Source organism: Sorghum bicolor, chromosome 5, assembly GCF_000003195.3.
Source record: "Sorghum bicolor cultivar BTx623 chromosome 5, Sorghum_bicolor_NCBIv3, whole genome shotgun sequence".
Classification (NCBI taxonomy): domain Eukaryota; kingdom Viridiplantae; phylum Streptophyta; class Magnoliopsida; order Poales; family Poaceae; genus Sorghum; species Sorghum bicolor.
Genome location: NC_012874.2, coordinates 59,151,587 through 59,174,890, shown reverse-complemented (window position 1 = coordinate 59,174,890; position 23,304 = coordinate 59,151,587). Strand labels below are relative to the sequence as shown.

Sequence of the window (23,304 nt, the reverse complement as noted above, 5' to 3'; positions counted from 1 at the left end):
ATTGGGGTAGCCCCATAACTATCATATATCAGGGGAGTTGGAATTGAAGGTTGATGGAGATGTTCTTAGGGTTGAGTATTAGGATTTAGACAGCAGCAGGCTCAGAGTAAATGTTTGTTCCATGTAAAATTGAGGCCACTACTCATCAATACATTTCTAATCACTTGTAGTCCCCCTATAGCTTTTTTAGAGCCAAAAGGAATGCATGCACCACCTTTTCTCCCTCTCTCTTCTCCCAATGCGCTTTTCCTATAAATGTTTAATTATGAGACCACTATTCTTTATAACATGAAATTAGACACATGCATAGTTGGACGTTGGGGCAGCACACCATTGTATTGCGTTGGGAAAGCACTTAGGGCTTTGGATTAGGAGCTATCGAGGGTCCTCAAAACTTGGGGTGTCCTCAATAACCTGATAAAAATAGTAGCGACGAGGAAATAAGAAGTTAAAGAAAACGCAAGCTGCAAAAGAGACTAGGAAGGCACACGTTTGGAGGAGTCCTATAATAGCAATTATCTCGCTAGGATGTCAGAGAATAATTTTTTTGAATACCATACGAGCTGGTTGTTTCAGATCTCGGTATTCTCTCTTTATAGAGAAATATAATTTATGCTAGCTATTTGAGTCCTTGTTGGGGACACTCTTAAAAGAGAGAAGACGATGATGGTGGTGGGTTGGTGTCATGGCAGATCTAGGACTAGGTCGGTCAAGGCATCAGCCCCCGCACGTCGCCAGATGTATGGGGACTCTTCTAAGTCCTCGCTACAAATTTGTACTACTAAGCTTATAAAGATAAAATTAATAGAAAGAGCAAGAGGGTCTATCCTGTGTAGCAACGAGAGTATACAAGTCAAGTCAGTCCAGGCATCTCATCTCGTCTCATCTGCTAGGTCTTATTTAGTTGGTGAAAAAATTTACAAAATACTAATGTAGCACTTTCATTTGTATTCAACAATTGTTATTTAATTATAGACTAACTAAGTTCAAAAGATTCGTCTCGTAAATTATAGACGAACTATGTAATTAATTATTTTTTATCTATATTTAATATTGTACACATGAATTTTGCAAAATGGTTCAGCAAGCCTGAAACGCATCCGCCTGGCATTTTTGGCCTTGTTTAGATGCGAAAAGATTTTGGAGTTTGTAGCACTTTCGTTTGTCTGTGACAAATGTTATCCAATTATGGACTAACTAGGATCAAAAGATTCGTCTCGCGATTTACATGTAAATTGTGCAATTAGTTTTTATTTTCGTCTATATTTAATGCTTCATGCATGTGTCGAAAGATTCAATGTGACGGAGAATCTTGAAAACTTTTTGGTTTTGGGATGAACTAAACAAGGCCTTTGTGTGGCACGGGCGCACGTGTCTACAGAAAGGGCCCAGGTCATCTAGTCTTGGTCCACCAAAAATTTTGCAAAATTTTTCAGATTCACCGTCACATCGAATCTTTAGACGTATGCATGAAGTATTAAATATAGATGAAAATAAAAACTAATTGTAGATTTTGGTCGGAATTGACGAGACGAATCTTTTGAGCCTAGTTAGTCTATAATTAGACAATATTTATCAAATACAAACGAAAGTGCTACTATTCCTATTTTGCAAAATGGCCTTAGCTTCAAACACATATGTGGGCGTACGGGTACGAAAAGAAATTCAGAGTCAAAGCGGCGAAGTTTCCAGCCGTCCATCGCCCAGCTCCAGCTCTGACCATCTCCGGCAATTCCATGGCGCCCGGCAGCCTGCACATCTCCAAACGCACGCGCCAAGCCACCCGTCAGCTCGATCGGCTGAACCACCAGACGACAACGACGACGACGACGACGACCATCCGAGTCGGTCGGGGTCAAGTCCGAGCCCGCCAACGTGCACATGCTCGTCGTCTGACCGTCTCTGACTAACTGACTGACTCAACGAGCCGGTGACCGCGTATCTGAAAAACTGAAAGAATTCAGAGACCGCATCCATCCTCCGACTCAAGGACCGTGATCCCCAGCGCTTCAGAAGCGGCCAAAGTTCAGTCGCAAGGATTTGACCAGGGCTTGGGCAATTTCTGTGAAAAATCGCGGCAATCCATCCATCAGAAATTCAGAATTGCCCAAGAGCTGGAAACACATATGCTCCAGAAAACCCTCCATTCAGTAGTTCCAACACAAACACCAGTTGCTAGTGAAGCAAGAGGGGTCACAGACAGGACACAAGCAAAGAACAAGCAGGGATTTTCAAGGATGCACCTTACAATTAGTTGGTCCTCAGTTCATCCCATTCTTGAAGGGTACCATTCAGAGTCGTGGTTCTGTTCATCGCATTCTTGAAGGGAACCATTCAGAGACGTAGTACTTACTGCATATGTACAATAGATACCACGACCTGTTATTAACTAAATTAACTAGACTAGGCAGATGATGGGCCCAGTTACAGACCCTTTTCACAGTTGTCCCTCCTTATTATATACTAGCTACCATGCCAAAGCTGATTAAGGTTACTAAGCAGGAACATTAGCACTGCCTCCTGAGCCCTGATTGCTTATGAGGCACATAGCCCAAATCAGCATGAGATGGAGATCATCAGTTCACCCACATGGTTCTAAGACCCTCTTCGCTTGGGACAACTGGCCTGCCAGTGACCGGCCATGCCGCAATGGAAACAGCCATTATTTTGGGAAGATCGTTTAGGGCAGGAATTCCTCCAGTGCCCTTCCTCACCACATTCGAAGCAGGTGTTGTTTGGACGCCGGGTCATGGGGCTGGGGCGGCTACCAAAAGGCGTCATGGGTGATGTCGCGGGTGTTCTCGCCATGGCAATCGGCTGGCGCGGCGTGCCTGGTGAGTTCTGGTGGACTACAGCACGGACCGTTGCTTGACCTGTCGGCACGATTTCATTGTTGATGATTTCAAATGGCCACTCATCGTCATTAGGTTGAGCAGGATTGGCTGATCCATTCGCATTGTTGTCTCCTATTCCAACTGCAGTGTTCCCATGGGCTTCCATTACATTGTAGTCTCCGATCTGTGGTGGTCCTTTAACAGCTGTTACTGGCACCTTGAAATTGCATGCACCTTGTCCCTGCAGAATAAACAGTAATGCAGCTGATCAATTGCATGTAGCTGGAAACATAAAGTTAAAAGTAGCTTAGAGACTCCAACATATTGGATTGTGATCCCAACATCAAGCTACTAATCCAGACTATGGAAAAGCTAAAAAGTCAAGACAGTATCTCAGAATCAGATAGAAGGAACTGAACCGAGCTCAGTTGGTGGAGGGGTGGGTGTACACTCCTACCATCAAGGTTCAAGTCCTGTTTAGCTCAAATGTGTGTGCTTATTTCTTCTTGTTTCCAACGCCAACTTTTTCCTCCTAGGTTGGCCAAATCTCAGATGCAAAGTTGCGATTTTGAAATGGTTTAACAATTCTTCACTTTCATAAACAGTAATTTGAGGGAATGTGCACACAATAGTAAACAAATCAAAGGGGCAAAAACAGATGATTTTAAGAAAAACTACCTGCCAATTACATCTCAGAAATTATTTCAGAGATAATGTCCGTAATTTAGTAATTTATTTTCTTGATGCTGTCAACTACATTGGACAAAAACTGGACTAAACTTGTAGGATGCTTAAGAAGTTTTTTCAACAGTATCTAACTTGACTATTATAACAGTGCAAAAGTCTTAGGATTCAGTACTGATAAATAAGAAATAAAGTATAATATTGTAGCATTCCTATTGGCAGAAAACATAAACTTCTCCTTAAAACAAAAATGGATAACAAACTATTGTAATTTTGTTGCTCTCGAGTAATGAAATTTGGTTCGTCCGTGGTGGAAAAAATAAAAAATGGATAGGATTTCTGGCAAACATTCCTAGCGCTCAAATCTGAGTGGTTGGGTGGGGAGATAGGTTAAACAGGCTCTCCACCACCTAGATGCTTACTTGCACGTTATGCTACATTGTGCAACTGTAGGATTGCTGGAGCAACTTCACTGAAATAAATATTGCTAGGCTGCTAGCAACTTATCTATCTTCAAATTCTCACAGGAAGAGAATCATTCATGCTTTTCTCATTATTTATTTGACTTCTCTCGGGACAAATAAACAAAAGAAAAAACAGTATGATAGTATGATCTCAGGAGCTAAAATATCTAGTTAATAAAAGAACAGCGTACCTTATCATAGTTACACAATTTAACCACTAAAACATTTCAAGAGGAACAAAAAAAAAGAACAATTACCACAAAAAACATTACCTTGGGTATAGGACAAACATAGCAGTCTTCGTTGTCCACTCTCATTTTTTTGCACTTCCCTGCTGTACACTGGCAGATTAGCTGTCCATCTTTAGATCCATGCCATCGGGGACTAGCTTTAACTGCTGCTGCAGTGCCTGCACCTTGTGGACTAACATGAACTGGAGTCATAGCGCCTGCACCTAGTGGACTAACATGAACTGGAGTCATAGCGCCAACACCTTTCGAAGTGTAATTAAATGGAGTTGTAGCACAAGCAGCCTGAGGACTGACATTAACTTTAGTCATAGCGCCTGCACCTTGTGGACTAACATGAACTGGAGTCAGAGCGCCAACACCTTTCGAAGTGTACTTAAATGGAGTTGTAGCAACAGCAGCCTGGGGACTGACATTAACTGGAGTCGTAGTGCCAACACCTTTCGTGTAATTAAATGGAGTTCTAGCAACAGCAGCCTGGGGACTGACATTAACTGGAGTTGTAGCACCAGCACCTTGGGGACTAACATTATTAATTTGCATTCTAGCATCATCCACAGGAGTCCTTGGAATGCTGAACGCACAAGGATTGCTTGGTTTAGGATCACTCATAACAGCAGGCGGTGATTGTGGATTCTGATCAACTTCTTCACACATGGCAACATGTTTGCACTTCTGAAAAGCCATGTTCAACAAGTAAATACGTTATCAATTATATGCTTGGGAGTCAAAAATACTTTGCAAGTTAGTTGAAGTTCATTGCATAATGAAGAATAAAACACTCAATTTGTAGATGACTAAAGAAGTAAACACAATGGGATTCAAAGAAACATGCCTGAACAGTTGATGAAACTTGTATACACAGACAAAACTTGCTGCTTCGGGAAAGGATATAATGCAAAAAAACAAAAAGGTGAATGCACCCAGAAAGTCACCAAAAAAAACCATTGTCTAGGAAAAATAAGGTTATGATTGCATTTTCCCTAAGTTTTGTGTGGGAGCATATTGTAGAAAATGTGAGGATGGTTATGACACTAAAGCTGAAGTCATATAATGTGATGACTTATGGATGCCACTGAAGCAGTACAAACTTCAAATTAAGGTTTAGGGATTGATTTGTAGTCTATACACTGGGCACATAGAAAACTTGCATTAAGTTCTAGGGTCTACAAAGACATATTCGGCTGATTTCTCCTGCGTGTTCAATAAAAACATATTTGGCTGATTATTACTGCTTTATGTGCATTACATGACTACGGCAATGCCAAGCATCTATCACATATACATATGGTTGGGTAGTGGTTTGTTAGATGACCTAATATTCAGTGAACAGTGCCACATGTTTTGCTATTTATGGGGCTATTAAGCTTCCATGAGAGGTTCTTACAAAAATAGACAGGACAGCACTAGAGACTACTCCCTGTATTATCTTTTCTTAGGCGCACACTGATTTCTCAGTTTTGACTGTATATTAGGCGTGAGGGTACGTACCGAGGTTGGAATCCAAACTCAAGTGTCTGCAATTACTCATACCGTGTAAATACGCAGCAAACACGAAGCGTTTTTGGGCCATGAGCAAACACGAAGTATGCTTGATTGGTTTAACCAGGGGTACCAAACCTCTGGTGCATGCATGCATTGATGGATAAAGGCATAAAGCACAGCGCCCAGCATTTGTTAATGCTCCACCTAACTATATCAAAATTTTCTTGGTATATGTAAAACTCTTCACCATGCCTAACAAAAGATAATGGAGGGAGTACATTTCATCTAACAATATACCATATTGTTGGTTCTTACGCATACTAGAAGCCTAGAATGTCTCCAACATATAAAAATGATACTCCTTTTACTTCATATTTTAGGAGTAAAAATTTGATGTCATGTTATAGAACTGCAAGAGACTGTTAGAGTACATAAGAGGCCTATTGGGCCTGGGCTAGCTATATGGCCTGTTAGTGTTAGGGTTAATTAGAGATAATGGTCATTTGCTTAGGGGTCAAGTAAACCTCTCTATATAAGTCAAGTAAACCTCTCTATATAAGCAGAGGAGATGTATCAATCTAATCAAGCAAGAATTAACAAGGAAAACCCTTCCCTCTTGCCCGGCCATGGGCAAAGCCCCCGGCCGGCCTCCTCTCACCCTCGTAGCCCTAACCACCGCCACAACATCCGGTGTGAACAGTACCCGCGGGTACTGTAGCAGCCTAGCAGCCGCTGCTTCCCCATCTCACCCCTCTCAATCCTAGCTGCCAACATAACAATGATGTCAAGTTACGATGAGCTGCTGCCGGTCACTCCTCACCGATGACACCAAATCAGTTGACTGCGGCCATCACTGATCTCGCCCGTTCCATCGCCGACATCCAGTCCTACCTCGGCATACCACCGCTGCAACCGGCCAGCTGGCCACTACCACAATCGGCAGTGGCCTCTCTGCCACCGGTTTTCCCCTACGGGATGCACGGATACGGGACGACGACGTTTTTGTTCCAGGGCGTGTAGACGGCCGCCCCAGTTCCCATCCACCAGCTGCAGATGTCGCATTCTCCTTCTCTGGTTCCGTCTTATGCTCTGGCATTGACGATAGGGCCGGTGTACACGATGGTGAGCGCCCCGACAGCCACGACGACGGTTGCCCCAGAGTCCACCGGCGCCATTGTCCTTCATGGTGGGCTGAACCTCCAGCACCCATTCAATGATGGGATCTTCTATAGGGGCGTTGGCGTCGGCGTCTGGCAGATCCAAGACACGGGCGAGAAGTCACAGCAGTTTGAGCAGCCGACGGGGAAGATGCTTACCCACCAGGAGTCGGCGATGGTGCGGCTGCAGGCTGCTGCTGCGCGGCCTCCTAGCGTGTCGGCGGGTGCGGGTGATGCACGATCTGCAGCTGATTCAGCCCTGCACCTCTTCGCAGCTCCTCCAAGTTGCTCTTCACCGCGCGGAGGACCTTGATCTTGTCCACTGTGTCGGGGATCTTGGGCCAGCAGTTGCCCCCACGGGCGGTGGGCATGCTGTTTGCCATGCAGGTGGCGAACTCAAAGTTTTCGGCGACGGTAAGAGAGGCACTCCCCTCCTTATCGTTCTCCATCAAAAGCCCTCCACTCTCCTCTTTGCGATGCAGACCAGCAGCCATGCAGCGGGGAGAAGGCATGGGAGCGCACTGCCTAGCGTTTCCACATTCCGCTAACAGACAGCACGAGGGTGTCTTCGTTGGTCGCTGTAGCAACCACTTCCTGGGGGCCATACTCATGCAGTCATGCAACCCTTTCATCCAGATGGTGTCCATGGGATCCAAGTGGCTATACACGTGCAGGTCTAGCATGCAAATGGTGTCCACCTTATGTGCAGAAGTCAAAAATAAAGCGTCCCAGTCTATTTCAGGTTGAGAATAATAAAATAAGCCAAAGATGTAAAAGGCTTGTTTTTAAGTGTTAGGTTTGTGTCGAGTCGACTCATCATTAAAAGTTGGTTTGGTTGCAGCTCGAGGATGAGCTGCATGTCTAGGTTGGTTAGGTGAGCTGCCTGTGCTCCGCCACAACATCTGGCATGAACAGTACCCGCGGATACTGTAGCTCTACGGGTACTGTGGCACGCCAGCAGCCGCTGCTTCCCCCATCTCACCCCTCTCAATCCTAGCTGCCACATAACAGAGACACTGTCCAAAATGCTTGGGACTGGGTACATATTAAACTACTAATACAGTGTCTCACGAGACAGAAATGTGCTCAAATCAGTCAGTACGATAGATAGTTCCGGAGATAAATAGATAGTTCCGGAGACAAACAATTCTGATGAGTTAGCAAAAGACAAAAATTCAGTAGGGCCATGCATCTTGTGATGTGCTGCTGATAAAAAATCTCTTCTCTGAGCAAAGATTCCATGTGGTCACAAGCAATAGTAACAGATTCCAAATCTTCTGTGATGAAGTCATAAGAGGGTACGGGCATTGACACAGGAGGCACACAAGGAGTTCTGTTCAATGAGTATTTTAAAGTTACCTTAGGTTGGTTAATTATGTGATGCAGTTTCAGTGTTTCACCAACTTGACTGCTATACAATAGACATGACAGACAAATTATGATTTTTCAGCCAGAAGTATGAATAATGTAATAGCAGACTTGTAATAATAGCAGAAGAGACAACAAGAACTTCCTCCATGCTAAAGTGACAGACTCTTGCTAAAAAAAGTGCCAGACAGTTAGCTGGCCAAACGATCCTTTGCTAAACTTAGTAATAACTATGGTCACAAAAATGGTTGCCATAATCTGCACAAGAAAAATTACTCTATCCAAGTAGTATATTGAAATCACTACACTAGTACATAAAACGGGCCAGTGATGGTGTGATGGATGGTTAAATTCTCCATCAGGCTGAAAATCGCATCTGAAGTTCTCTTTGCAGGCAACTGGGAAAACCTGACCCTCAATTAGTCAATTTCACCCAAATTGGCCGAGAGCGACAGGTTACTACCAAATTGGGGCCAGGCAAACTGCAATGTCCCCTGGAACCACTACATTCCATACAAGTCATCAACCAAATGAAGCAGCTTGGACATGGTCAAGCCAAGCAAACCCCTGCAAGAACTCTGGAAGCCAAAACATGGTCCCTGCAATGCAGCATTCAACTCCCCCAAGACTGTAACATTTTCAAATCCGCCTCTTCTATTCTAACACATTTCACTAACACGATTCAAGAACCGAAATTTCTCCCATCTAAACCGTAAAATCGTCCGCATACGGCTTTTCCCAACCCAAAGCACTCAAAGAAACCATCTTCAGCACCCACACACACCCCACCACCAAAAAGGAAAAAAAAAGCTAGAAGCGGAGAAAAAAAAACTTGGAGGTGAGTGGGGAGGCTGACCGGCTGCGATGAGCAGACGTACATCCACCGGCTGCGCTTGTTGTCCCGCTGCACCGCGCAATCGCCGCGCCCGCAGACGCACGGCGGGGCGCGTCGCTTGGCCTCGTTATAGCCCCGCTCAATGTCATCCACGGCGCTGAGAACGAAGTCGTCGTAGTCGTCCAGGTCGCCACCGGCGCCGGCGCCGGCATCGGCGTCGGCGTCCGCGAAGTCCAGCTGCCGCCTCACCGGAGCGCCGCGGAGGGCCGCCGCCGGCGCCGGATGAGGGGGAGGGGAAGCAGGAGGGGTCGGAGGGCGGCAGGAGCCGACGCTCTCCGGGTAGGTGTCGGGGGTGGTGTTGCTCATTGTTGCGTCGCCGTGGCCTTCTTCTCTCGCCCCCGCCGCAGACGATCACATCTGCCTCCTCTCTCTCTCTCTGGGAAACTGTCCTCTCTCTAGCTTGTTGCCGTTGGGAATATGCGCAAAAACCCATTTGGGTTTTCAGGGTTTTTTTTCGTTCTTATCAGCAACGTCTATTTTTGTATACTTGTTCGCTTGAGCTCACGTGACCACATAACTAATTATATAGATTACCATTACTTTACAAGATAAATCTTTTAAGTTTAATTAGTCATAATTTGACAATAAAATACTATAATAATAAATATGCTAATAACAAATTAATTAAGCTTAATAAATTCGTCTAGCGGTTTACTAATAGAGTCTGTAATTCATCTCGCAAATTACAAATAAACTATATAATTAATTATTTTTTAATCAATATTCAATGTTTCATGCATATACCGCAAAATTCAATGTGATTGAAAATTTTGAAAAAAAAATTGATTTTTGGGTGTAACCAAAGAAGACCCGGACATGAGCATGCATGCCGCTTGAGTCACTCTGGGCGTTCGGTCAGAGTGAACCGAACCGATCAGTTCCTCGGTCATTTTGTAAGTTTAGTCATCGGGAAGCAAGGACCGATCGGTCGGTTAAAAAAATAAAGACTAAGCAATTTCGGTCTCGGTTAGTTCAATTTGGTCTCGGTCACGACCGAACTAACCGGACTCATAGTTATTAGAACCGGACCGAACATCGAACCGTTGAAGGCTTCGGTTCACGGTTTGATTGGTCCAACCGGTTTAACCCGGTTCAAATAGAGTGAAGAATAATATAAAAACACAACTGATTCATATCTTAGTGGTGGAGAACTTGCTTCCTAACCTTAGAGGTTAGAGTTCGACCCCTTCATCCCCTCCCCATTTCTATATTGAAATCCCACCTGCAGTTGTTTTCCCATCATTTCTCTCCTCTCCTCCCCATTCCTAAGTTGAAATCCCACCTGGACCGGTTTTCCACGGTACAAAGTCCAGATATATCGGTTTCGAAGAAAAAACGGTCGGTTCACCGACCGGTCAAGGCTTTGGTTCAATCTTTTACCGGTTCAACTGCTGGTCCGGTTCAAATAACTATGACTGGACCAGCTTAGTAGCCAGAAAAATATTAGAATTTATAGAAATTTTTAGTAGCATGTTTGCACACAATAATACAAAATGTTTTGGTTCTCTTATTGCCTTGTTTAGTTGGCAATTTTTTTAGATTTTGAAGATTGTAACACTTGTATTTGTATTTGGTAATTATTGTTCAATCATGGACTAGCTAGGCTCAAAAGATTCGTCTCACAAATTACAGATAAAACTGTGTAATGCCAGAAAGTAATGTTGGCTGATTTATTCTGAGAGAAAAAACATTGTTGAATGGCTGGCAGATTTCGCTGATAAGCTCAAACGAACAAAACCGCATCAGCAAGACAAATCTTTTAAGTCTAATTAGTTCACGATTGTACTACTATTTCTATCAAATACAAACGAAAGTACTACTATTTCTATTTTGCAATAAATTTTGGAAGTAAACAAGGCCTATGGTTTACGTATATAGGCTGATGGGATATGCTTCTTTCTTTAGGCTTTATCAATTGCTACATAGAACTTCGGTTTTCTGGGTTAGTTTAGGCCTTGTTTAGTTTCTCAACGAAAAAATTTCGTGACAATGTAGCACTTTTGTTTGTTGTGGTAATTATTGTCTAACTATAGACTAACTAGGCTCAAAAGATTCGTCTCGTTAATTCCGACCAAATTGGGCAATTAGTTTTTATTTTTATCTATATTAAATATTCCATGCATGCGTCTAAAGATTCGATGTGATGGGGAATCTTGAAAAATTTTGAGTTTTTTGATGGAAGTAAACAAGACCTTAGGTAACTGACACCTATACCCAAACTAGGCCAATTTTTGTGTGTTTTGGGTACTGTAGCACTTTTATTTTTATTTGACAAATATTATTCAATCATAGACTAACTAAGCACAAAAGATTCATCTCGTGATTTACAGATAGACTGTGCAATTAGTTTTTGTTTTCATCTATATTTAATGTTTCTTGCATGTGTCGCAAGATTCGATGTGATGGGGAATCTTGAATTTTTTTTAAACTAAACAAGGCCTAACCATATAAAGTTTGGTTAATTGGGCCTTGTTTAGTTCCGAAAAGTGAAAAGTTTTTGGTACTGTAGCACTTTCGTTTGTTTGTGACAAATATTATCCAATTATGTACTAACTAGGATTAAAAGATTCGTCTTGTGATTTACAGCTAAACTGTGTAATTAATTTTTGTTTTCATCTATATTTAATGTTTCATGCATGTGACACAAGATTCGATGTGACGGAGAATCTTGAAAACTTTTTGGTTTTTAGAGTGAACTAAGGCCCTGTTTAGTTTCCCACCTAAAAATTTTTCATCCATCCCATCGAATCTTTGGACACATGCATGAAACATTAAATGTACATAAAAAATAAACTAATTACACAGTTTGGTTTGAAATTGCGAGACGAATCTTTTAAGCCTAGTTACTCCATGATTAGCCTTAAGTGCTACAATAACCCACATGTGCTAATGACCGATTAATTATACTTAACCTGACGAGCTATGTAATTTGTTTTTTTATTAGTTTCTAAAAACCCCTCCCGACATCCTTCCGACATATCCGATGTGACATCCAAAAAATTTTCATCTCCAATCTAAACAGGGCCTAAACAAGGCCTTGGAAGCAGGACCGAACTCATGATCGAAAAGTTTAGCCTGGGTCAGTCGGTTAAGAAGGTGTTTGGTTGGAGCTGTTAAATTTTAACAATTACTATAGTTTTTTCATCTTATTTAACCATTAGTATTTAATTATGAACTAATTAGACTTAAAAAATTTATCTTACAACTTAATCTAGTACTATGTGTGTAAACATTTTATGCAGGGAGTGACGCTTGAGATGGGCCGGCCTGGCGGCCTCCGTCGGGGCCCCCACCTCCTGCCGCGGGGTCTCCTGCCCCGGCCACTCGCAGTCGCAGGGTTGCGTGTGCTACTCCTAAAGCCTGTACGAGCTGGCGAGGGACACAGTGCCGAGCTCGGTCACGTCACCGCCAGTCGGCCACCACGGTCTCACATTGCCGAGCTCGGTCACGTCACCATATCGTACGTATACGGGCATGTTTGGTTTAATGTGATTATTTTTATCATGTATTCTCTCAGTCCTACAAATAAATATATTTTTTTACTCATACAATTTATGTTTGATCATTCATCTTATTTAATTTTTTATATAAATAATAAAATAAATAAATCATTATAAAAATATATCTAACAATAAAATAAGTTATTAAAAAATAAATAATATTTATTAAATTTTTTTAATAAGACAAACGATCAAATATGAATTGTAGAAGTCAAAGAAATGTGTTTATTTGTGGGACGTAGGGAGTATCATATCGAATTTTTATACATATGCATAAAATACTAAATGTATACTATTTTTGAAACTAAAACAATAGCTAGAAAATAATTCACGAGACAAATCTTTTAAGCTTAATTAGTCCATAATTAGACACTAATTGTCAAATAAAAAATAAATAAATTTATTAAATTTTTTTAAATAAGATAAATGGTCAAATATGAATTGTAGAAGTCAAAAAAATGTGTTTATTTGTGGGACGGAGGGAGTATCATATCGAATTTTTGTACATATGCATAAAATGCTAAATGTATACTATTTGTGAAACTAAAACAATAGCTAGAAAATAATTCACGAGACGAATCTTTTAAGCCTAATTAGTCCATAATTAGACACTAATTGTCAAATAAAACAAAAATACTACAGTACTCCCTCCATCCCAAATTGTAAGTCGTTTGACTTTTTTTACCCAAAGTTTGACCACTCGTCTTATTTAAAAAATTTATACAAATATAGTCAAATTTAAGTCATTCTTGAGGAACTTTTATTAATAAATCAATACACAACAAAAAAAAGTGATATTTTGTACAAAACTTTGAATAAGACGAATGGTCAAACTTGATATTAAAAAAGTCAAACGACTTACAATTTGGGATGGATTGAGTACCTGTTAAATTTTATCACCCCCAACCAAACACCCTCTTAGCCCTGGTTCCTCCTGTTTTTTACACCTATCACATCGAATATTTGGTACTGCATATAGACCTTGTTTAGTTTCTAAATTTTTTTTTGGTTCGGGACAATGTAGCACTTTTGTTTTTATTTAGTAATTATTGTTCAATCATGGACTAACTAGGCTTAACAAATTCATCTCGTGATTTACGAGCAAACTGTGTAATTAGTTTTTATTTTCGTCTATGTTTAATGCTCTTGATTGGACAGTTTACCCAGTTTACTTGTAAATCGCGAGATGAATCTTTTAAGACTGGTTACTTCATGATTCTTTGTCAAATAAAAACGAAAGTGCTACAATCCCAAAAACCAAAAGTTTTCAGAACTAAAGGCCTTAGAGTTTGGAGTCTCCGAAAAATATTATAAAAATAATAGATATACTTAGAAAATATATTCTATTAATCTTTTTTATGATAGAGTACAAGTCTCTAACAAAATCATTTAGACCAAGGACCTGGTGGCCTTGCTTTGCATAAAGCATTATGGTCTTGCTAGGATTACTAGCTTTACAACACAGAGTTCCAACAAACAAAAAAGCACCGAAAGGAACTGAAGCTGACTCAGTTATAGATCTCCCTGTTTAGATTTGAAATTTTTGCATGCGCTAGCTACAGTCACTGTGGACACGGGTACTTGCGTGGGCAAGGCCTTGTTTACTTCCAACCAAAATCTAAAAACTTTTTAAGATTCCTCGTCATATTGAATCTTTAGACGCATGCATAGAGTATTAAATATAAACGAAAATAAAAACTAATTATACAGTTTGATCGAAATTTACGAGATGAATCTTTTAAGCCTAGTTAGTCCATGATTAGACAATAATTACCACAAATTTCGGAAAGAAACTAAACAAGGCCTTGGATGAGGTGTCAAGGTATGCATGGTTGGTTGCACGCGAAAGTTGAATGGTTTCCTCTTGGAAACCCTAGGGAAAAATGATTTTGACGAAATGTTGGACATGCAACTAGCAGGCATGGATAAATGATTCTCATTCTTCATACAGTTCTCATACATTTCTCAGTAAACACATGGCTAAAAAGTTGACGGCGCCCAAACCTATTATTACTGTCAGCACTTCTCAATTAGTTAGGCCTTGTTTAGTTCAAATTTTTTTTGAAAAAATAGACACTCTAGCACTTTCGTTAGGCTCAAAAGATTCGTCTCGCAAATTATAGATAAATTATGTAATTAGTTATTTCTTTTATCTATATTTAATGCTCTATGCATGTGTCTTAAGATTCAATATGAAAGAGAATCTGAAAATTTTGCAAAATATTTTAGGAACTAAACAAAGCCTTAGTGGTGCATGGATCGTTCAAAAATTGGAATTGTCAGTTTCAGTTGGTACTGGACGGCGCTAAATCCATCCGCCTGAAACTCTGAATGCTGAACCAGAATAATTCAGAGAACCCAACCGCCCGAAACTCTGCTGCTGGTGATTGAAGTGTTTCAGATGCTGCCAGAACAGTGGAAACGATTTGACCAGAGTTTGGGAAATTTTTATGAAAATAGCAATGAATCATCCATCACAATTTTGCCAGGACATGTTTTAGCAAGTTGGAAAAACCTTTTCTCTTGCAGAAAAGCCGGATAAATATTCCAGAAAGCACTCTGTTTAACAGTTCAACACCACAGTACTAAACTAACGTCAAGCGAACAGGCAGTTGGAAAAACCTTTTCTCTTGCAGAAAAGCCGGATAAATACTCCAGAAAGCACTCTGTTTAACAGTTCAACACCACAGTACTAAACTAACGTTCGGCCAAGCGAACAGGCAGGGATTCAAGGATACATCCTATAATTAATCTGTCCTCAATAAGCTCCGTTCTTGAAAGGTACCATTCATAGACATATACGTACAATGATATTATGAATTATAACCTACATTAAGCTATTAACTAAGCAGGTAATGGGCCCAAACATATTGCGAACCAGGTTGAGTACTTTCCAACCACCATAACAAAGCTCCTCTATATTGTATATTTCACTACCATGCCAAAGCTGATTACGGTCAGCAAGCAGGAGCCCTGACTGCTTATGGGGGACATAGCCCAGAGCAGCATGAGATCATCAGTTCACCCCATGCTTCTAATATCCTCCCAGTTGGGGACACACGGTTTTCTGAGCGTGGATTAATGGGACTGCTGGTATCATAAGGTGGCACGGGTGCTGTGGGTGCTTCTGCCATGGCAGTCGTTTCACACTTCATACTTGGTGATGCCTGACGAACTTCAGCACTGGTCGTTGTTTGGGCTGTGAGCACAATTTCATTATCGACGACTTCAAATGGCCATTCATCATCAGATTGAGAATTGACTGATCCATTTGCACTGTTGTCTTGTGCTTCAACTAAATTGTTTCCATGAACTTCTTTCTCATCAGGTTGAGGAGGATTGACTGATCCACTTGCATTGTTGTCTTGTGCTTCATCTAGATTGTTTCCATTATCTTCCTTCTCAACAAGATTGTCCTTCAAATGCTTGTCCCCACTTGTTCCAGTTTCTGTTGGTTCATTAACAGCTACTACAGGTGCCATGTAACTGCATGCGCCTAATCCCTGCAGAATAAACAGTAATGTGACGAACATTCATTCCTAACAGCAACACCACACGGGATATTACTGTAGAGGTCCTACAGTGGGTTCTGATAACAAGCAAGCCAATGCAGATTTGGTGCCTAGGGGCTATAGCGCCCTCGTTAGCATATCGTGTTGTTCTGTTTCGAAAAATCATCACAAAAGCATGTATGTCGTACTGATCATCCGATTAATCGCGATTAATCGTCCTTATCGGTCTGTAGCACTCGATTAGGGCCTCCGATTCGATTAGAGCGATCAGAAACCTGATCGTCCGATTAATCGTCGATTAATCACGATTAATCGTCCGATCAGGTCTCCTGACCGATCAGAGTTGACTAGCAGATGGTCTGCTTTTGGCTTGGGATATATTTAATTGGGTCAGGCCCATTAGGGTTTCCTTTATAACTTCACCCCCACTCTCTTCTCAGTCCTCACTCCCACTCCAGCCATCAGCTACTGAGCTCCTGCTCCTGCTCGTGCTGCTTGCTGCTTGCTTGCAGCTTCCTCCTCCCTCTTCCCTGCTGCCTACTGCTTCCTCCTCCCTCTTCCCTGTTGCTTGCGTCTTCCTCCCCATTCCAGCTCCAATCCAAGTAGCCCGCTACTGCTTGCTTCCTCCTCACTCTTCCCTGCTGCCTGCTTCTTCCTCCCCCTTGACCTTGATGCTTGATGTCCATATATAAATATATAGAGTCAAATCTCACAGGAAAGTAGCCAACTAACTAGAAATATAGTCTTGATGCTTGATGTGTACTATATAAATATATAGTATATGGTATATATACCATACATATATGATATATACTTATATAGTCCTGCTTTATGCTGGACGATTATATGGACGATTAGACCGATCAAGAGTCAATTAATCGTCCTGATCGGTGCCAGACCGATTAGAAACGATAAGCCGATCAGAAAACATTGTGTCGTAGTATACACAAAGTTAAGTATAGTTGCAACAATTCAGTTGAAATTCATCCTAGGGCACCACCAACTGTTAGCTGGCTTGGTATGCTATGTTATGCAATATGATCACAGGAGCAACTTATACTTTGCTGGTAGGCAGCATCACATGTTACTTGAAAATTTCACAAGAAAACAAGCATTTGAACTTTTTCTCACAATTTAGTTGACTACTTTTTTTTGGGTTGGGGGGGGGGGGGGGGGTGACTAATACCAAGTTACTAGCAAAAGAAAAAATGCATTATATATTGTATAAAGTATCTAGTTAATAATGGAAAAGTATATCTGACCACTATTGAAAATAATATCAAGGTGCACTAAACCATTTCAAGATAAACAGAAAACTGAATGTGTTTACCATATGAAACATTACCTTGGGTATAGGACATACATAGTAGTCTTCACTGCCCTTTCTCAATACTATACACTTCCCTGCGTTACACTTGCAGATTGGCTTATCATTAGATCCAGCCCCTTGGGAACTAATTTTAACCACAGCTGTAGCACTTGGACCTTTTGGACTAACATGAAGTGGAGTTGAAGTACCAGCACTTTGGAAGGTGGAATTAAGTGGAGTTTTAGGAATATAAATAGTAGCCTGGGGGCTGATAATATTTGGAGTCGTGGCACCAGCACCTCGGAGATTAACATTATTAATTGGTGTTCGAGGTTCAGCTACATGATTGCTTGAGATGCTGATCACGCAATTATTGCTTGGACTAGGATGGCTCCTAACAGCAGGTTGTGATCGAGGATCAAGACCTACTTCTTCACACACGGAAACATAGTTGCACTTCTGCAAAGTCATGTTCAACAAGTAAACACTTTGTCAGCTATATACATGAAAATCAGTGTAGTTACATGAAAGAACATAAATATTTTGTGAGTCAAAATAATTTTTAAGTTAGTTGAAAGACATGGAATAACTGAAGAATGTAAACTTCAATTTAAAGAAGATAAAGAAAAAGTAAACACAGTGGGATTCATACAGGAGCATCTCTACACAATTGAACAAACTTGTACAACCTTATATAAGGAATAAGCCTGCAGATTCAGAAAATGATATAATGCAAACAAAAGGCAAATTTATCCAGAGATATCAACAGAAAGCTATTTATCTTGGAATGGAGGGAGTAGAAGATGTGTCGGGATGGTTATGACATCAAGCTTGTAGTTATAAATTTATGAGTTTTGAGCAACTGACATTATGATTTGGATGTAATAGGAGCACTACTGTTGCAATTAAGGATTGGAGGGACTGATCTGTAATGAACAATATAACAGGAGGATGGGGTAAACAGAGAACTTTCATAAGTCACCATAGAGTCTACATTGTATTACTTGACATCATTTTTGTTGTAGTTGTCACAAAACCTACTACTTTATGTGCCCTACATAAGTGAAGCACACCAAGCATCTAGACTAGTGCATATGGTTGGGTGGTGGATAGGTTACCAAAATAGTTATTGATCTAATATTTTGCTGGAAGGAAGAAAGCAGGTTAATGGTGGCTGCTGCTTGGTAGCATGGGAAAAGGTGACAACCAATTGATCTAGGTGACCTGGGTATTCCTAATTTGCATGTTATGGGCTGGGCATTACAGAGGAGATGTCTATGTTTGAATAAAACTGAGGAAGGGCGTCCCTGGTGAGGTTTGGACATCCAATTCAGCCACAAGCTAAAGAAATGTTTGCAATTTCAGTGACTACATATGTTGGGAGCAGCACAAGCACCATGTTTTGGACAGATCGGTGGTTGTGTGGCAGTTATTTACTTGATCTTGCTCCAGCAATAGTGGCTTGTGTGTCCAAAAGATCCATAAATCTTCATACAGTTGCAGAAGCTTTGAAGAATTAAGTTTGGATTAGAGACATTCAGGGGGCTTTAATATTTTCAAGATTGGCATGTCTAGGAACATGTGAATTTAACAAAGGAGGCTGAACAACAGGTTTGGAGGCATGAGGCAAGTGAGTACTTCACATCTAAATCAACATATAGAGCTTTCTTCTATGATTCAATCACTTTTGAACCATGGAAATGCTTGTGGAAATCCTGAGCGCCACAAATATAAAATACTTTTATGTATTGCCATTTGGAACAAAGAATGGACAATCGACCAACTAGCAAAAGAGGTCTACCAAATAATGTGTTCTATATGTGCTATGTGGTTAGCCATTTTTGACTCATGATGTACAAGAATGCTTCTTTGTCCTAACGTTGAGATGAGAAGATTGTTTGTAAGGGACTGTTATTTCTTCTCTAAATAAAGATGTGCACCTCTCTTTCGCGTTCGAGAAAAAAAAATGATCCAGTGAACAGCACCACACGTTGCAGTGAATGCGAGCCATTAAATTTCCATGATAAGTGATTGTTCACTGGTCAAGGTTTTCTTTTTGAAAATAAAATGGTGAAATCTGGGGCCACATATATTTCTAGTAAAGAGAAAACTTGTATCATTATATTGGTTCTTACTGAAAGCCTGGAATATCTTCAAATTGTGCACACGATGAGCATTTTTGTTTATCATTTAGGAGTGAAAAGGTGAACTTTTTATTTGGTGTTATAGGATCGTAAGAAGAGATATGGGTATGTCTTTCTAATTTCTAAAGTGCCTTTACCTGATTAGTTGTATACTAAAAGTCTAAAACAATGTCTTACATGATGCACAGACCACAGATACTTGCTCAGGTCACAAAAACAAGATGTTGCTTGGAGGAAAATGATTGAGATGCATTAAGAAGTCAAATGACTAAGGCAAGGACAAAAATTTAGTAGGGTGATGTGATCATCTTGTGCTTTTTCTTAATATAAGTGTGCAGAATTCATGGAAACAGAACACCAAGGACAATGGTACTTTCCCATTAGAAATCTCTGCGTTGAGCAATGGGGTATACAAAATCATGCAGCAACGGGCAAAGGCAACACATTATCAACATTCTAGGAAGAACAATTAGTCAAAGCAGAGCACAGGCACAAGAGATGCATTAAGGAGTTTAGGAAGTGTAGTAGTTTAAATTAGGGAAGGCTGGATAATTACGACAATGTAATTTCACCAATTTGACCACTATGCATTAGACATGAATCGGAAAAAAAAAATGTAAGAACCAATTTTTGAACTAGAAGCATGAATGTTCATACCCTCTTGTAAACTTGTAAGAATAGCAGAAGGCATAACAAGAACTTATTCCATATTGAAGTGACAGACAGCTAGCTCTAGCTGGCCAAACACACTTGAACCTTCGATAAACGTGTTTGAGACCTCTGCTAAACTTAGTAATAACTATTGTCCTAAAAAAGTTGCTATAATCCACATAAGAATAACTACTATATCCCACGTGTACTCAGTAGTACAAAACAAACATGATGATCAAGATCCTCTAAATTTCCTTGTAAACAAAATTACTAGATTGATGGTAAAAATTCTGCAACAAACTGAAAATCACATAAAGGAAGATCTATTTGCAGGCAATTGGAAAAATATACTATCCCTAAATTCCATCCAAAAGCGACATGTTACTGCCAAATTGGACACGGACAAACAGCAATTTCACCGGGAAATCTGGAACCACTACAATCCATTCCATCCAAGTCGTCAACCAAAACCAATGCAAAAACCCCTCCAAGAGCTTTTGAACCCAAGAAACGCTCCCTGCAATCCAGCATTCTGCTCCCCCCATATTCTCTAGCATCCTCAAATCCGCCTCTTTATTGTATAGCAGTAACAGGTTTCACCGCTGTGCTTCAAGAACAAAAAAAAAATTCCCCATATAAACAGTAAAAGCCTCCCTGTGGATTGCGTTTCCCAAACCCAAAGCAGTAAAGAAACTATCTTCACTTTAACTAAATACATTGATGGGAATCTTTACGGAGGTGAGTGCGGAGGCTCACCGGCTGCGACGGGCAGACGTACACCCACCGGCCGCGCTGCTCGTCCCGCTCCACGGCGCAGCGGCCGCGCCCGCAGACGCACGGCTGGGCCCGCTCAATGTATTCCACTACGCGGATGAAGTCGTCGTCGTCGTCGTCCTCCTCCTCCTCCTCTTCCTCCTCCTCCTCAGGGTCGCCGCCGGAGCTGGCGTCGGCGAAGTCGAACCGCCGCCTCAGTGGGGCGCCGCCGTGGATGGCCGACGCCGACGCCGGATAAGGGGGAGGAGGTGGCGTGGGAGGGTGGCAGGAGCTGACGCTCTCCGCCGGGTAGGTGCCGGCGGTGGTGCTGCTCATCGCCGCGTCGCCGTGGGCTTTGCTCTCTCCCCCTGAATGCATGCAGCAGATGATCTCTCTCTAGCGCCTAGCGGAAGTGGGAAAGTCTTCCGTCTCTCTGCTTTGGCCTGTTTATAGCACTTTTGATTTGTTTGTATTTAATAATTATTATTTAATTATAAATTAACTTAGATAAAAGATTTATTTTCTAAATTATAGATAAACTGTATAATTAATTATTTTTTATTTATATTTATTATTTTATAAAGTGACGAACAATCTTTAAAAATTTACAATATTTTTGAAAACTAAATAGCCCTTTGTTTGCAAATGGACGGAAACGCTAGTACACAATAGTAGTAAAAAAATATACTTTCCGAAAGCTTATAGTTCGTCACATGGCCTACTTTCCGAAAGCTTATAGTAGGCCACATATCGAATCTTGTATCACGCTCTTCAGCTGATTATCCATAAAACAAAGGGCTTAAATATACTTTCCGAAAGCTTATAGTAAAAAATATCATATCGAATCTTTCTGTGTGAGATGTCGCGTCACCAACGGCCACTTTGTGTACTACATACAGTACCTTGTAGAAAAAGAAGCAACACAATTGATTCAAATTAAAAAAAAGGTTCACATGAACTTTGAAGTATAGAAAAAAGGTTCACATGAAAAAAGGCAACACAATTAACTCTACATTATTTATGTCAAGTAGTATAACACAATATTTTGCCAAAGGCGCAGTACGAAGAGAATTTTGTTCTTGTATTGTAGATAGAATGCGGGAAGGAAATAATACGCATAAGGAAGTCGTGTTTGTAACGTGGAAATTTCGCATAAGCTTGTTCGCTTGAGCTTATCAGCCACAATAGCCTTGTTTAGTTCGCAAAAATTTTCAAGATTCTCCGTCACATCGAATCTTTGATTGCATGCATGGAGCATTAAATATAGACGAAAATAAAAACTAACTGTACAGTTTACCTGTAATTTGTTAGATGAATCTTTTGAGCCTAGTTACTCTGTGATTGGACAATGTTTGTCAAATAAAAACGAAATGTTACAGTAGCCAAAAACAAAAAATTTTGCGAACTAAACAAGACCTAAATCAACGAACAGCTGTCATAGCTTATCAGCCAAACGATGATATACGTGTGAGGTGGCATGTATTTGCAATTTTCCATGGCCTAGTAGAAAAGAAAGGATACATTAAGTGGTGTGTATTTGCATTTTCCGCTAACAGTCTATTTGGATCATTTTATTTTGAAGAAAATTAGACACAGTTTTTTTGGTTTAGCTACTGTAGCATTTTTTTTTGAATTATATTTAGCAATTATTGTCCAACTGTGGACTAAAGAGGCTCAAAAAATTCGTCTCGCAAATTATAGATAAATTGTGCAATTAGTTTTTTATTTATATTTAATGCTCTATGCATGTGTCTAAAGATTCGATATGATAGGAAATCTTGAAATTTTTGGGAACTAAACATGGCCTTAGAATATATTTTATGGATTAGACTATTTAGTTTGGAGATATTCCAAAACTTTTTGAAGTTTAAATATAAGCTCGCCTTAAATTCACATGGTGAGAAATATAAATGAATTATGTCTATCTTCATGCTCCGTCTCTGCCCGTCGACTTGTATCACGCTCTTCAGGTCAATCAGCTACAACAACGATGTACTCCCTCCGTCCCAAAACAAAAGTTATTCTTGTTTCCTGAGAAGTCACCTTTTAAACTTTAACAAACTATATATAAATATATATTAATATTTATAATACATAAATATTACCATTAGATAGATCGTTAAATATAATATCGTAATAAGTTTATTTAAAGATATAAATGTTGCACATATTTTTATAAATCTAGTCAAAGTTGATAAAATTGACCTGTACGTATTCTATAACGTTATCTATTTTGAGACGGAGGGAGTAGCACATAAGCATTTCCCTCATGTGGCCAAAAATCAGTGTATACAAATACA

General features: G+C 40.4%; 2 protein-coding genes across 2 annotated transcripts; both read right to left on the bottom strand.

The window, feature by feature from the left end:
• On the bottom strand, window positions 2,104–9,633 carry LOC8056977. Its single transcript, XM_002449573.2, has 3 exons — window positions 9,097–9,633; window positions 4,255–4,905; window positions 2,104–3,075 (listed from the first exon to the last, which is right to left on the bottom strand). Exons 1-3 carry the CDS (start codon window positions 9,439–9,441, stop codon window positions 2,596–2,598), a joined length of 1,476 nt encoding a protein of 491 aa, XP_002449618.1. The 5' UTR covers window positions 9,442–9,633; the 3' UTR covers window positions 2,104–2,595.
• LOC8064823 lies at window positions 15,248–21,428 on the bottom strand. Its single transcript, XM_002449572.2, has 3 exons — window positions 21,008–21,428; window positions 17,493–17,915; window positions 15,248–16,138 (listed from the first exon to the last, which is right to left on the bottom strand). Exons 1-3 carry the CDS (start codon window positions 21,380–21,382, stop codon window positions 15,617–15,619), a joined length of 1,320 nt encoding a protein of 439 aa, XP_002449617.2. The 5' UTR covers window positions 21,383–21,428; the 3' UTR covers window positions 15,248–15,616.

Excerpts from the sequence above, each read along its gene's own strand:
- LOC8064823 (XM_002449572.2), bottom strand. The coding sequence starts at position 21,382 with ATGCATTCAGGGGGAGAGAGCAAAGCCCACGGCGACGCGGCGATGAGC. Across the intron at positions 17,916-21,007 it reads ACGTCTGCCCGTCGCAGCCG|AAGTGCAACTATGTTTCCGT; the intron begins GTGAGCCTCCGC and ends ATGACTTTGCAG. Across the intron at positions 16,139-17,492 it reads ATGTATGTCCTATACCCAAG|GGATTAGGCGCATGCAGTTA; the intron begins GTAATGTTTCAT and ends TTTATTCTGCAG.
- LOC8056977 (XM_002449573.2), bottom strand. The coding sequence starts at position 9,441 with ATGAGCAACACCACCCCCGACACCTACCCGGAGAGCGTCGGCTCCTGC. Across the intron at positions 4,906-9,096 it reads ACGTCTGCTCATCGCAGCCG|AAGTGCAAACATGTTGCCAT; the intron begins GTCAGCCTCCCC and ends ATGGCTTTTCAG. Across the intron at positions 3,076-4,254 it reads ATGTTTGTCCTATACCCAAG|GGACAAGGTGCATGCAATTT; the intron begins GTAATGTTTTTT and ends TTTATTCTGCAG.